General features: G+C 35.4%; 1 protein-coding gene across 1 annotated transcript; it reads right to left on the reverse strand.

Moving 5' to 3' along the window:
- Positions 1–7,372: 7,372 nt before the first annotated feature.
- LOC134744815 (homeobox protein SIX6) lies at positions 7,373–9,500 on the reverse strand. Its single transcript, XM_063678723.1, has one exon. It carries the CDS (start codon positions 9,003–9,005, stop codon positions 8,190–8,192), a length of 816 nt encoding a protein of 271 aa, XP_063534793.1. The 5' UTR covers positions 9,006–9,500; the 3' UTR covers positions 7,373–8,189.
- Between the last annotated feature and the right edge of the window lie 5,321 nt (positions 9,501–14,821).

Here is a 14,821-nt window from a genome sequence, read left to right on the forward strand (position 1 = left end):
TTTTTCGTGATACTCGTCGCGCATCCATCAGTAAGACGTGAGACTCCCGAACACGCGATTATCTCGTCCGACATACAGACAAACACTGCGATTATGTTATTTACTATTTAAACGATTTGAAAAGTTAATTTGTTACTAGACAATTTGAAAATTTAATTTTGCCATAATCCTTGATTTTTAACTGCATTAATAGAGACCATGAATATGAAGAGCCCTTGGAAAAGTTTGCTTGGAAACTAATTCACCGTTGAAAATCGGTAGGGTTTTATTAAGTTAAATTTGTATATCATTTACAAAAAAAAGTACCTGTATAAATAGGATTAAAGACAGGACAAAGTTTAGTGAAAAACTTGGACGCGGGCGAATTACTCGTGTGAGTATTAGGTATCTTAATAAGCTTCAAAACTATGTAAGCTACATTCTACGTGTTTCTAAGTACTTACTAGCACATATATTTTTATGCAAGTTCACCTTATTGTAAATTATAAAAGTACCCGATCACGGCAGTTCATAGTTTTCTGACCCTTTCTGAAAGACGATGTATTCGGGTAGTTAGATCGCATAGATCGCATTTTAGCTACAGTCTTGTCTGTTATTATCGTGTTGATAATAACTTAGTATTTTTTTTTACTTCGTTGAGTTTGCACAATTAAGAATATTTACACAATTAACATGAATCGGTTCCGCTGTTGGACATACTCAGCGAAAGGACAGCCGTCAACCAAGGCAGCGGCGCGGCATGTTAATAAAGCGCAAATAACGAACCATTGAAACCGAATCCTCCACATTACTGCGATATTCACAAACATTCGCATTACTACATTTACTACGTCGTTAGGGCATTCCTGCGACTGATCATCTGCATCACTGACCAATAATCACCCTTAACTCGTTGTTATAAGGTTTTTGAATGGTCTAATACCATCGATGTTGCAGTGGAATATCGATAACTCGAACTTGGATAAAGCGAACCGATTAAGACGAAAGAAAATACTATTTCCCTTCAAAATTCGAAATCTCTATGAATCTAAATATTAAACTTCCTAAAGACGAAACTAAAAATAACCAACGATTCTCTTCACATTGTAGGTAACTCGAAAAATGAAATTCGTACTCTATATTGACTCTACATATATCGTTATATTCGTACTCTAGAAGACGTATTGCTTTATTACCTGTACATCTCGGAGTTATTAACTTTACAAACCTCTGTAACTCGTAGAAAACAATACAACTGTACTTTAAATTACCTCCCTAATATGCACATTTGATAATTTACCTCTGTAACTCAAAATCTCTTTAAGACGAACAAAGATCTATAAAACCTTTCTAGGTATCACCTTTAAGGCTCACCCGGTTTTGTCCTAGCCCTAAGAATTGCATGTAAGGTTTTTATAAAATGTGCGTCTAATGATGAAATAAGATGTTATATCTGTTACACTATTACATATACGGGTTGTGCCTGAAATAAATTATTATTTATTTATTATTTTATTTATTTATAAGACGAAAACTCGTTAACACGAACTTTTTGGCGTTTCCCTTAAGAATTATGCTATCGAGGTTCTACTGTATACTTCTGATTAAGCCATTATTCCTGATAATTGCTGTACTAGCCAATTATAATTTCCGTGACATTATACGTCTAATTATCGGATTTTTTCTTGTCGAGTGACTGTAATTGTTACTTAGGTCAGAGGAAAATCTTGTGTCTAATAAAAGAATTTGATTCGTATTTGATTAGGCTGAGGATAAATTTAATATGCTAATAAGGTTAAGAAGAGGCTCAAATAAAATTATTTTTATATTGATTTTTTACACATGTAAATCAAGGGGACATGACATTTATTTTTGATAGATTCTAAAAAACACAAATTAGTTATAATTAAGTTTTTATTAAGTTATAGTACCTATTGAAAACACGTTACACAATGAGTAAAATAAATAAATAAATATTATAGACCATTATTACACAAATTGACTAAGGCTCACAGTAAGCTCCAGAAGGCTTGTGTTGTGGGACTTGTGGGTACTTAGACAACGATATATATAAGTAGATTTTGTTATTACACCCCGTATAATACCTACCTATGAGCACGCTCGTACTCGTAGTCGGTAAATAGTCGGTTGGTCAATTTCAGCCGCGATACGATCAGCACTTATTGTCAAATGCATAACATGGGAGCCGTTATGCGGCGGCAAAAAACGTTCCAGATTGAAATATGTAGCTGTTTATGTTCTACATATTGAAGTAACTGTCACGCTGTGATTTTAATGTGCGCGCATATTTTAGAAGACACTGTAGGCAACTGTAGGTATTTCGAATGTACATAATTATGTATGTTTAGTCTCTAAATAGGATTGACCGGGTTTATTCGATAAGTACCTAAAATTAACATTCACCATTTCAAGTTTTTTACTAACATAGTTTAACAACATTATTATTTATCTCCACGGGACTTAATCGCGTAAAATAGTTTTAAATTTACCTCCGACGAATAAACCAAATATCGAAAGTTGAAAAATCGAATATTGTGTGTTGTGTGTCGACCCGGTAGCATCCCTAGTGCGCAAAACGTTCAAGTTAATAAACAAGACCAAGTGCGGGCAGCTCGAAAAAACTCGCGCGCCTAGAAGATGTTGATGTCAACTTTAGCCAGTCTTCTCCGAGACCACGGGGACAACGCCGTCCTCGAAACGTCGGAGGTAAATTTAAAACTATTTTACGCGATTAAGTCCCGTGGAGATAAATAATAATGAGTAAAAATCGTCAAAGTTTAAAATAGTTTAACAACATTTGTATTACGGCCTATTAGTCAATAAGGCCGTTTTATAAAGAGCTCTAGCGCTTAAAAAACAAAAGTATCAAACAATTTAAACAGTCCGATACAGATATTGATAATATTAATTTGTGTTAAAAAAAATATTGCTCTCGGGTTGAAAACCACGGAGAAAAGAATCGAGTACGTTTGTATGGAGAAATGACCACTCCACTAGCCTCTTAATATTAATACGTCTCCTCTCCGGGCTTTATAACATTTGCTGAAAGCAGGAACATTATAGATGGAAATTCAGTCGCATTCAGCAATCGAGTCAAAGACTACATCAAATCAATGGGAGTAATAGGATTTTTGCTTGAGCAGTTTTGTGTTTTTAATGTCAGAATGGTAAATAATACAAAAACATTGTTTACGAATATAATTTTATTAACAATTTTAATTTAATGACTGTAATGTAAGTCGATATCAATATTTACAATTTGCATTGGTTTATAATACATTTATACAATCTCTCTCGGCCATCGACTTCGTATTCGCTATCATATCGCCATATCCACATGTGGGCAGATTTTTACTTTATTGTTTTTTTTTCGTCAGAATTTGATAACAATTTGGTGGATAGATAGAGTTCCCTATTCTGTACAACATATGCGCAATTTCATTTAAAAAAATCTACCACTGACTTACGAAAAGAACTGAAAATTACATACATAATTTTTTTTCGTGCCAAGTTGTGAATTTCATACATATATATCATAGCTCTTCACACCGGACAAATTGTATCCAAATCTTAGGAAAAAAAAATCGACAACAAAATAACAACCAGCCCATTGAATGCACGCCTGAGTATAATATCAATATAAAATGTACACTTTTACTGTTCTTACTTCTGTCTTTGCATTTTTTATTTGGAACTATACGAGTTTTACGAACGCAATTAAATCTTTTTGTATAACAGTGGTCAGTGGTTATTAAAAGGGAAAAAACTATAAAACCACAATCATTTAAACAATAAATCTTTAAAAAAGTATATAAAAATATTAAATAACTTTTTTTTAGGTTTTGCCATGGGTTTTTATAATCACGTTTCATTATAAACTTTACTTCTTTAAATGTTTGCACCCGTTTTTTATATATTTTGTTTACGAAAAACACGAATTGTTCCAAAATCGAGACTTCAGTACGCACAAGTCGACAGAAATAACATAAAATTACAGTTTGTGTATAAAACAGGTATAAACTTTCGAAGTGCTGTAAGAAGATAATTTTTTTTTTTTTTTAAACATAACACTTTTTTGTTATTAATTTTAAATATATATCCCGTGTTTTTCAAAAGAATTGGAAACCACCGTTAAATATTATTCAATAATATTAAGTAAGGACTATGCGGCAATAGTTATTTGTTATACAAGGGTGCAAAGTTGTATTTTACCCACGAGTGTGGAATTGAAACACGAGCAAGCGAAAGGATTCTATAGTTGAACCACGAGCGAAGCGAGTGGTTCTAAAATAGAATCCTAAGCGTAGCGAGTGTTTTAACACACGAGAAGTAAAATACATTTGCACCCGTGTGTAACACAAAACTTTTCGCCTCACTATAGCGAGGAAAGTGCAACATCTACAGGCGTTAGATCATCTTCATCAACTGGAATCACTCATTTTTTTACGATATTATAACAAAAAACTGGAAATTCTGTACTTTTACGTGAGAAGTTTTTAAGTAAAATTTTTGTTGACAATGTTGACATTTCTGACGTATGAAATGTCAATGATGCGTTTTGAAATTGCATCGACTCAGAATTATATTTAACATAATTAATAAAAAACAAACGTTTATTATGGAATTTTAAGGTTTATGACTTAAAATCATTAAATAAAGCTAAATCTGGTATTTTTATTAAATTCTAAAACCATTTATTTAATGATAATTAATATCGAACGAACCATTATTATGAGCGTTTTACGTTTTGTTATCTGTCATGCTACTTAAACACGCTCCATCCAAGGTCAAATTACTTTCCCCACTAGTGGATAAAATGCGTTTTTCCCCGCTTGTTTTAAAGGATAAAAGACGGCTTTCCGAGCTAGTGAGGGGAAAAGTTTTTTTTATATTTTAAAATTCATTCTTAGTTGGAGTCAGTGCATATAAAAAGCGAAATAATTTCTAAATCTTATTAACACAATGGATTGGGCTTTATAATTACTTACAACCTGAATTACACAATTATTTATTTATTTTAAATAACAATAATGGCTACAACAAAGTCATTAGAAACATTGCCAATTACTTACTGGAAACTGAATACCTACCTAATATTTTTGGCCGATTAAGTGTAATAAAAGTTTTATTATGAGCTTGTTATATTTTTGTTTAATTACTGATTGACTTGATTATGAAGTAAAAAAATCTTATACCGGAGCCGTTTCAATATATATGTATATTATTTAAATTAAAAGAGTTTTTATTTTTAAATGCAACATGCATACGAATTGATCAAAGATATGGACTTATGGAAACATTAAAAGCAAAATGGGGACATAATTCATTCATTAATTGTAAACAAATGGAACATTCCACCATTGTCACTTAGTCCTTTGAAAACTTCTAAAAATTGTAACAAAGAGGATATAATATTATAGAGCGGTACTGTCATAGTAAATTTTGTAACCACAGTAAATTCACTGCCATCTATCGACACACTTTAAAACTAAAAATGAAGATTTATAAAAATACTATAAAATGTATTTAAATATGGATAGGTAAATGATTTTTTTTATATGCATTAATTATGTTTATTATTTTGACCCATGTTCTTTCACTGATATGCGTTAAAATTGTTAAATAACAAACGAAACCGTCAACGCCCTCTATACGAGAGTAGGCCAAAGGTAGTAGCGACATCTGATCGAGAATCAAATTTTCGTGATTTTCGAGGCACGTTTTTTCCTTAGACTGTATCCATCTATTACGGAGTTACATCTATCTTTTATTGTAATAACTTTGAATGGTTTAGCATATAGGTATTTATTAAGGTAGCTTGGTTTTAACTATATTTATTACTTGTAATATAAGAGCAAAAAAGATGTTTCGAGTTTAAGTTTTAATTGTGTGTAATGATAAATTAATTATTTTATTATTATTAAAAATTTAACATACCTAACTTTAACTTCTTTAGTATTTCCGGAAATATTCTTGGTTAAATGTTATAGTTAAGCGATACAGGGGAATATTTCAAGTGTAAGTTAAACAGTTGTAACTTTAATATTCGTTATTAGTCATAGAAAACCATATTATGCCGCAAATAATTAACATTTCTGCCTATTGGAACAAAAACAATATAAAAGCGTTCCAATATAAAATACCCATATATTATACCACTTTTATTGTATGGGTAATTAAATTAATTATGTGAAATTAGCGCGATTCAATGGTTATTACATAATTAACATTTGTTTTAATAAATTTATTCATCCTTATACATCTATGTATCTTTTCATTTTATTTTTAAAATCGATGAGTAGGTTTTATAACAAATTATATAGATAATAAAAAGGTCGGTAACATAAATCAATTAAACAAAGATTTTTTAAATATTATATTACGCAATAGAAAAATTCCAACTCTAATTTTAGGTATATAGATAGGTTCGGCCTTTCTAAAGAAAAACTATTCCCGCCACAATTTTATTTAGATTTAAGAAATTTTAAGATTAAAATAGTCATGAAATAAAACTATGAAAACGGATTATATCGCGTATATTGAGCACCCGTCACCCGTTGACCACGAACGCTGTAAAGAGTTCGAAACGTCGGGATGTATTATAAACTCAATATACGCGATATAATCCGTTTTCATAGTTTTATTTCATGAGTAACTATCGCGGTAACCGAAGACAATATTATTAAAATAGTCCTCATTTTATTACTTTACACTCTTTACAGTTACCTTTTCAATAAGTATCATATTTTTATTTTAACAATTTACAGGTAACAAAACGTAAATAAGAAATTATTTAAATTTTCTTCTCGTTGTAAATAGGTATGTTTGTATTTTTGTATTACAAAAACGTTAAAAAATGATATGTACGGTTTTTAACGTTTTATTTTTTAGACAAATTAAATACTAAATCAATTATTTAGTACCAACACTAACCCACCGTAACGTCCGTAACGAATGAATTATTTTATTTGACGGCGGCGGCGTCCGACGGCGCGGACGCACGGGTAAACTAGCGCTTAACAACGACCATAAATTATTAATTGAAGTGAGTAAATTTTACTGCTCATTTAATTTACCTGCTTATGTCAGTGATGAATTTATTTTATGGTTCAGTTAAATCTTAGGTACCTATTGACAATGTTCCAATGTTTTATGAACATAGGTATATCGGGGTTTTTGTTGCGGGAATGTTTTCTTGAATTTATAACTTTTGTTGATTGTAAAATAATGACCAAACTATGAATACAAAATAGGAAATAAATGTTAAAACCGTACTTACCTATCTGTTTTTACCAATTTTTGACTAGTGTAAAACATTCCCACACCAAAAACCCCGATGTGTGATTATGAAGTTGGCACCTTTTTTGTTTTTTTATTTATATTTTGTGGATTAGATGTATTTGAAAAAAATAACGTATTTTTATTCCTTCTTTATCGTAAGGGGGATTAATTTTACGTTTTCATAAATCACTAACTTCTTACAGCACTTCTAAACTCGACTTTTCTGCCCAACTAGCAAAACAATCTAAAGATCACAAAATTGATTAACATTTTAATTGAACTAACGAACTAGATTGAGTGATATGATGCGCGCTCAGGTACTCGTCAACCCGACTTTAGGCGTTAATATTAGTCTAAATCATATCTACATCCTTCGTTATAACTATAACATACAACTAAAAGCTGTTACGATAAATAATATCTATATTTATTGGTAAAAGATACATATAAATATTTTAGGTAAGTAAATGCTTCTGCAAAGGCGTTAATAAGAGTATTTCCTATTCGACACTGCCCGCAGGAAAATAAATAAATACTTAGCCTTTTAGAAGGATAATGAGTACAACACTCGAAAATATAATTAAATTAACCCTGTTAACCTCACGAGAGCACGACGTGACGTTTCATTAATTGTGCGTAAATAATCTACTAATTCTGACACTTTCTCAAAGAGGCGCAATTTACTAAAAATAATAGGTACATACCTGAAACGCAGAGCCGATTTAACCGCAAGCACTCTCTTTACACTTTCAACGAAAGAATGAGACCCTAATAAACTGGTTTACATTGATTTAACGTCACATAGATCACGGACTCTGTGAATCTAACTAATATAATTATCTCGTCCATATTGCGTTGAGTTTTTATAAAATCATCGTACGAAATCACGTGTTAACACTATCAGTCTGTTACTCTTCGTCGACGTTGATTTCCGAGTCGGCGGAGTCCTCGTCGTAGGTGGAGGAGGACGCGAACCCGCGGCCGAGCAGCGCCGAGCGGTTTTTGGCGGCGGCGGCGCGATCCCGCTGCCGCCGGTTCTTGAACCAATTGCCCACCTGCGTCGGCGTCAATCCCGTCGCCGCAGCTAACTCCCGCTTTTTTGTTGGATTTGGGTACGGGTCTTGGAGGTACCACTCTCGTAGAAGCGACCTCGTCCGCTCTTTAAAACAATGCGTCTTCTGTTCTCCGTCCCATATGGTTCGTGGAAGAGGAAACTTCTTCCGGACTCTGTATTTGTCTACGGGCCCGAGTGGGCGCCCTCGCAGCCTCTCGGCTTCTTGATAGTGCGCTTCCAGCCATAGAGCCTGCAGTTTGGCGTGGCTCGAGCGCTGGAAGCGATGCCGTTCTAGTATGGAGTAGAGTTCCCGGTGGCGGCCGGCGTGGAAAGCGACGACGGCGCGGGCGCGCAGCACGGCCTCGCAGCGCTCCAACTCGGCGACATTTGGATGTGCGACCGGCAGTGACCAGAGAAATCGCGCCAGGCGTTCGACATCTCCAGATTCTTCAAGCGTTTCGCAGACGGTGGCGACCTGCGCCGCGCTGAAGGATAAGGTGGGCAGCGGCAGCAGCGGCGTGGGCGCCGCCAGCTCCACGCTGAGCGGCAGCGGAGGCTCGGCGCAGCCGGCGGGCTCGGCGGCGCGGTCGGCCGCCGCGGGCCCGCGGTGCGCCTCCAGGATGCGCGCGTGCAGCGCCGCCGTCGTGGACTCGTCCCAGGAGCCGCGCATCGGTGCGAGTGTGCGCGGCGTCGCGCGCGTTGTGAGCCCGCAGCGCGCCCCGGCGGAGGGCGGGCGAGCGCGCGGCGTGCGATTGGCTATCGGTTACGGCGCGCGCTCGGCGGCGGCCAATCCCGGGGTCTGCCCGCTCGGGGGCCGGATAGCTTTCAACCGCCGCCGTGTATCCGGCGGGCGCGTTTAACGAGGGCGGCGGGGCGCGGCCCCCCGCGCCGCCATGATCCGTCACGCACACCTCCCCCCTCCTCCACCCCCCCCCCCCCCCTATACCCGACCGACACGCCGCGATCCCACCTCGCACCTCGATCGATTACTTGCAAACCTGCAATTAATAGCCTCCATATATTCATCCGGGTGGATTACGAGCCGGTGTTTGCGCGCCGGTCGATATTCGCTATTTAACCGTGATCACAGGCTACACAACACACAACGTGAATTAGAAACACCGTTCATCACGCTCCGCATAATACCGTTAAAAGCGATTTGATGACGATCATCATTACATGGCTACTAAATAACATGCGTTGTTTACATTTTATTGTTAATAGTATCTAAATTATAACGTTTTTTTTTAACAGTTACTTAGTCATTTATTTGCCATTAACACCCGCATTGCATTAAGATTGTATACTAACTACTTATTTTTTTACACCTATCATATTTACAAACAAATATACCAACAAACCTAAATAAGAAACTAAATAGGTATATTGAGAACTAACAAGTTTACTAAATGTATGTTGTTATGTAGCCAATAGCCATTAGGTTGAGTGAACGGCTATTTTACGGGCAATAAACCGCTGATGCAACTAAGTGCATACCTGCAAATCCTGCAATGATTCCCACGAATAACTTGCATAAGATAAATTTAAATATAGCTAAACTAGTAATAATGACATTTGAAGTTAATCCTAATAAAAAGTCTCCACTTATATTTTTTCATACAAAATTTAAATGATTTATTAACCTTATTTGAATTTTCAGTTTCAAGTAACTAAATTCTGTATATCCAGACTATACGACTTTGTTCTATTTTTTATTCTTATCTTTTTTAAATTTATTTTTAGTACTAGACGTAAAAAAACTATTATCACGTCCCAAAATTTTCAAATCACAAAAACACCATCTCTGATTACCTACCTAAAAAAGCAATCACAATAAAAGTATCAAAACCCCCAAGACCGTTTGCAGCGAGATTTCAGCGTGAAAGCCTTTCCAGAGTATTAAGTTATTGAACGGCAAACCACACCCCCACCCCCACCCACCCCTACCTTCCAGGCCGTATAACTGGGGTATAAACAAGTAGGCTGCTACCTAAACGGCTCAACGCGATATCGTTTTGAAACGAAGACAAGACAGACGTTAGGCACGAGTAGGTACCTACTTTGACTTTAATGTTGGCTGTCTTGTGTTTATATTTAGTTTATATTATGTAGGTCTGTTGCATATTGCTGTAGGCTTCGAATAATAAAAGATTGTGAGAGGTGCATTTTATTTCATTCGGTTCGAATTATTTCGTGAACAAAATATGTTCTGGTCATATGACATGTCAGCAAGTTTTAGTACCTAGTACCTACCTAGTGTTAAAAATAATGTGATATAGGTAACAAACATTTTACTACATTTAGTAGGTAAACCCTAATATCGTATAAAAGAATTATTATAAAAGAATTTTTGGAAGAGAGAACTCAACAACAAAATAGGTATCTATTAAAGCTTGCTAAAAGTAAACAAGAGATTGTTTTATTATTCAAAAAACAAAATCACAATTTAAGATTACATAAACCTGGTAGCTACAGCAACGGCTGTATACTTAGGTACATTTCAATAGAGATCAGAGCAGAGATGGGGTTTTTTTTAGGTATTTTATATAGGCAGTAGCTATGACGTAAAATGTTCATGAAAACATTTTATATTTATATTTATTTATTGAACCACATGCAAGTACACAGTGCTAAACCAAAACACTTACACATTAATTACATTAAAACATTAAAAATAGCACCAAAAATTCAACTGTTTAAAATTTTTGAGTGAGTTTAGCATATTAATTTATGTAGAAATGTCACATTTAGTTAAGTGGTGAAAATACGCAAGTAACATATCATTTTTTAAATTATGCCCAACTAAAAGAGAATGAAGCATAACATACCTATAACGATGATAATAACGTTGATTGGCATTTTTTTTTTTTTCAATTTGTTTTATTATTGCGTGTTTTAAATATTTCGTGATGCACACTTGATGATTTCTTCTTTTCTTGCTGTTGTTGTCTGTAGCATGTTCGTACTTGTGTTGTGATCGTCACGAATAAATATCTTTTATCTTATCTTTTAAATATATTTTTTTCATTGATCTTTTAGAAGTTTTTTTTATTTAGTAATTTAAGTGCCATTTCAATGTGTTTTCAAGATTTACTTTTCAATTTTTAACCAATAATATTAAATACCTAGTTAGTACCTATTGTTACCTACCTATTTCCAAATTTGTCTTAAAGTTTTTAGTGGTACTTAGTTTAATTTATCAAATTATTGAATACTATACTATGCAATTCAGTTTAGTTTTTTAAAGAACTACCTAGGTACTTAGGTAGGTAGGTTAGGTAGGTAGGTTCGGTAGGTTTTAGGTAAGTAGGTACTTTAAATTTTGTGAAAAGTAAATTAAATAACGTGATAGGGAAAGGCTGGAGACTTTTGAGATGTGGTGCTGGCGACGAATGGCAAAATTCAGTTGGACGGAGAAGAAAACAAATGAAGAGGTTTTACGCATGGTAGGAGAGAAGAGGAGTTTGTTGAGAACCATAGAAAATAGAAGAGGAAAGACGCTTGGACACCTGCTACGACACGACGAATTTATCAAAAACATAATTGAAGGGAGAGTTGAGGCAAGGAGACGGAGGGGGAGACTAAGGAGAACATACATAGATCAAGTAAAGGTGACTGTCCATTTACAACCACAGCTGCACTGCTGCTCCGACACTACTGCGGCGGCCCAAACGCGTCGGTGTTATTGTCAATTTCCATAGTAAAATGAATGACGATATCGACTGCACGTAGCATGGCCATTTTTGCGTATTTGGTGTATTATTGCAACTGCGGCTGCAGACCGCACGTCAAATCTGTCACCTGCACTGAATTGTCTTTGATCACAGATATTAGTAGTTTTAAGCAAAGAGGATATAACCACTACGTTCTAAGGAGTTATTACACCCACGGATAAACAACCCCGATGGTACCGTCGCCATATATCGCAGATATATCGGGGCGGCCAAGGAGCTCACAAATATCTGAACACGCCTTTATTGTCAAGGCGCTAAGGTGCATGTTCAGATATATTTAGCACCTCGGTCGCTCCGACATATCTGATGGCGACTGTAGTACTACTGTAAACTTTTTTGCTAATCTATATTGAGCCATACGAGTATCAAAGAGCCAGTTAGGAAACTAGAATGATAGGTCCGAAAAAGAGAGTGTCAAATTCGGAAGTTAACTATAGTCTGGCAAACCCTTCGAGCAACACCGGCTTCCGACACGTTGGAAGGGAGGAGCCCAAGCGATATCTTACCGTACAAATCGTTCTGCCATTTTTTGCGGGGGAAAACGTGCACACAGTCGCACTTCTCACTCACTACTTGCAAAATCCAATCTCTAATTAGGATTGTTCATTTTTTTTTAAATGTTCTATTTCGAAAACCATTTCGAGATATTAGGTTTTTAAACAGTTTCCGACATTTGCTGCGATATAATAATCGAGGATTGAAGATATTTCAACAAATATACTGATGACCTTAGTTTGACCTTCTCGCGAGGCTGAATATAATAATGTCATCGTATAGTAAAAGTTATCGAACCATAGTAAATAAATCCGTCACTCACGTAATTGTCAAAGATGTCATTGTCATCAATTGTCATAATAAAAAAATTCAGTTAAACCGCTAGTTTCTTACGATTTGATTTATAATTTTTATTACCTAAACAGTAGATTTTGATTGCTTAATATATCAAAAACCTTGTTTCCACTTGTAGGAATGATTTACAAAAATTATAGTCCGCGAAGACCTACGTGAAAGACGGTGTTGTCGTGAAGTAAATGTGGAATGGAATACTTCAAGTGTTACACACAATATTGCTGTGAGGATCACGTCGATGTAAGTATAAAATTAATATTATTTTACTACGAATATTTAAAAGTCCATTTTGGTGATCGGGTCACTATTACCTATTTATTTTCTGTGATGATGTGGCCAGAATATCTAAAGACAAACCGTTTAACACAGCTTGTCCGCTACTAGCTCCGTTTTACTGATTTGAAGTTAAATTCAACAAACAGACATACATACATGTAACTTATAACCATCTTGCAAGCAATAAATCATATACATACAAAAATACATAGTTATATTCAAAATACAACATGAAACTGAAAAGATAATTTCTAATTTCCAGGTACCTACAAGTTGCAGTTCAAGGCTCAAGCTGCTGATATCACGATCATGGCGGACAAAACTAAAGTTAATAAAGAGTTGTGAAAAATAAAACATGTCTTATTTTTTACTTTTTTATTAATTTACGAAAAACCTGTTTCCCAAAAAAGTGTATACATTATATGTTCAACATGTTCTGCACGTAAGGTTGACATTGAGGGCTTTGTTTAGTAGCATTCAGTTGAAGTTGATTTAGGTTCTACTCTTGTTGATCCAGAAAATAATTGTATAGTTTATTATTAAATCTATGCCCACGCCCAGGCACTATTCTTGCTATAAATTTACATTCTCCTCCTTCTCTAGAAATTTGTACATTATATACATCCAATAAAACTAAGGTATATAACTTAAGGCAGATTTGTGGAATCAGCTTTCACAAATTTAGCGTATTTTGAGATTATTGATTATTAATGTCGTTTATGGTGCCAATTTCTCATTTTGTCATTGCAAAGCCATTCCTGAGCTAAATAAAAGAAGCAATCATTTATTTTTATTACAAGGGGCAAAGATGTTATTGAATACCTCATGGTAACATATTGATATCCAAACATACGAAACGATACAAAATTGAACCACGAGAGAAGCGAATGGTTTAAAATTTAGAATATTGACAGTTGCGGAGGTCTCAAGGCATGAGGGTTAAACAAACTGTATTACAGTGCAACACGTAATTCTTCACACCAACACGAGGAAACCATTTATTATTCAAATTAATTTATTAAAAGTTCTTTCTATCGGCCAAGGTGAGGGAAATACCTTTCTTCATAAAGGATTTCTTGTCTCGCCCGTCAAGTTTTATATGGATGGTGCGGTCATATCATAGAGTGCCGTCGCCCATTCACACCTGCAACTGGACAATATGAAGTGTAAATTACAAATTATTTTATTCATCATACTTCACTGTTTGGTACCTAAAGAAAGTAAAATTGGCTTAATATGGATACTTAGAAAGATAAATCTGTAATATTTTGCTAACACCGAACGACTGCCTGCCCACCATTGGATAATTTTATTCTTACGTGTCGCATCGTCATCTCCAGAACCCACGAATCACTTTGCAGAAATCAATAAAAGGCCTGCTAAAAGAGCCTACCTGGCATGGTTTTGAGGGGACGTTTATTACAGACTTCTAAATCCAGCCGCACGTTTCTGACGGCCGAATACCTATACGTGATGCAGGTGGATCAAGTGCGCACTCCCCCCGTATATATCACGAACTCCATGAGTCCCGTTTCCGTCGGATTGCTGTGTGCGGTGATCACGCATTTAGGCAAGAGGATGGGGAAGAAAATTTCACATTGTGAACTTACCTTAATGTTAAGAATAA

The sequence above is a fragment of the Cydia strobilella genome, chromosome 10 (assembly GCF_947568885.1).
Source record: "Cydia strobilella chromosome 10, ilCydStro3.1, whole genome shotgun sequence".
In the NCBI taxonomy this organism is placed as follows: domain Eukaryota; kingdom Metazoa; phylum Arthropoda; class Insecta; order Lepidoptera; family Tortricidae; genus Cydia; species Cydia strobilella.

What these genes read in the sequence shown, in the direction of transcription:
- LOC134744815 (XM_063678723.1), bottom strand. Translation starts at nt 9,005, where the DNA reads ATGCGCGGCTCCTGGGACGAGTCCACGACGGCGGCGCTGCACGCGCGC.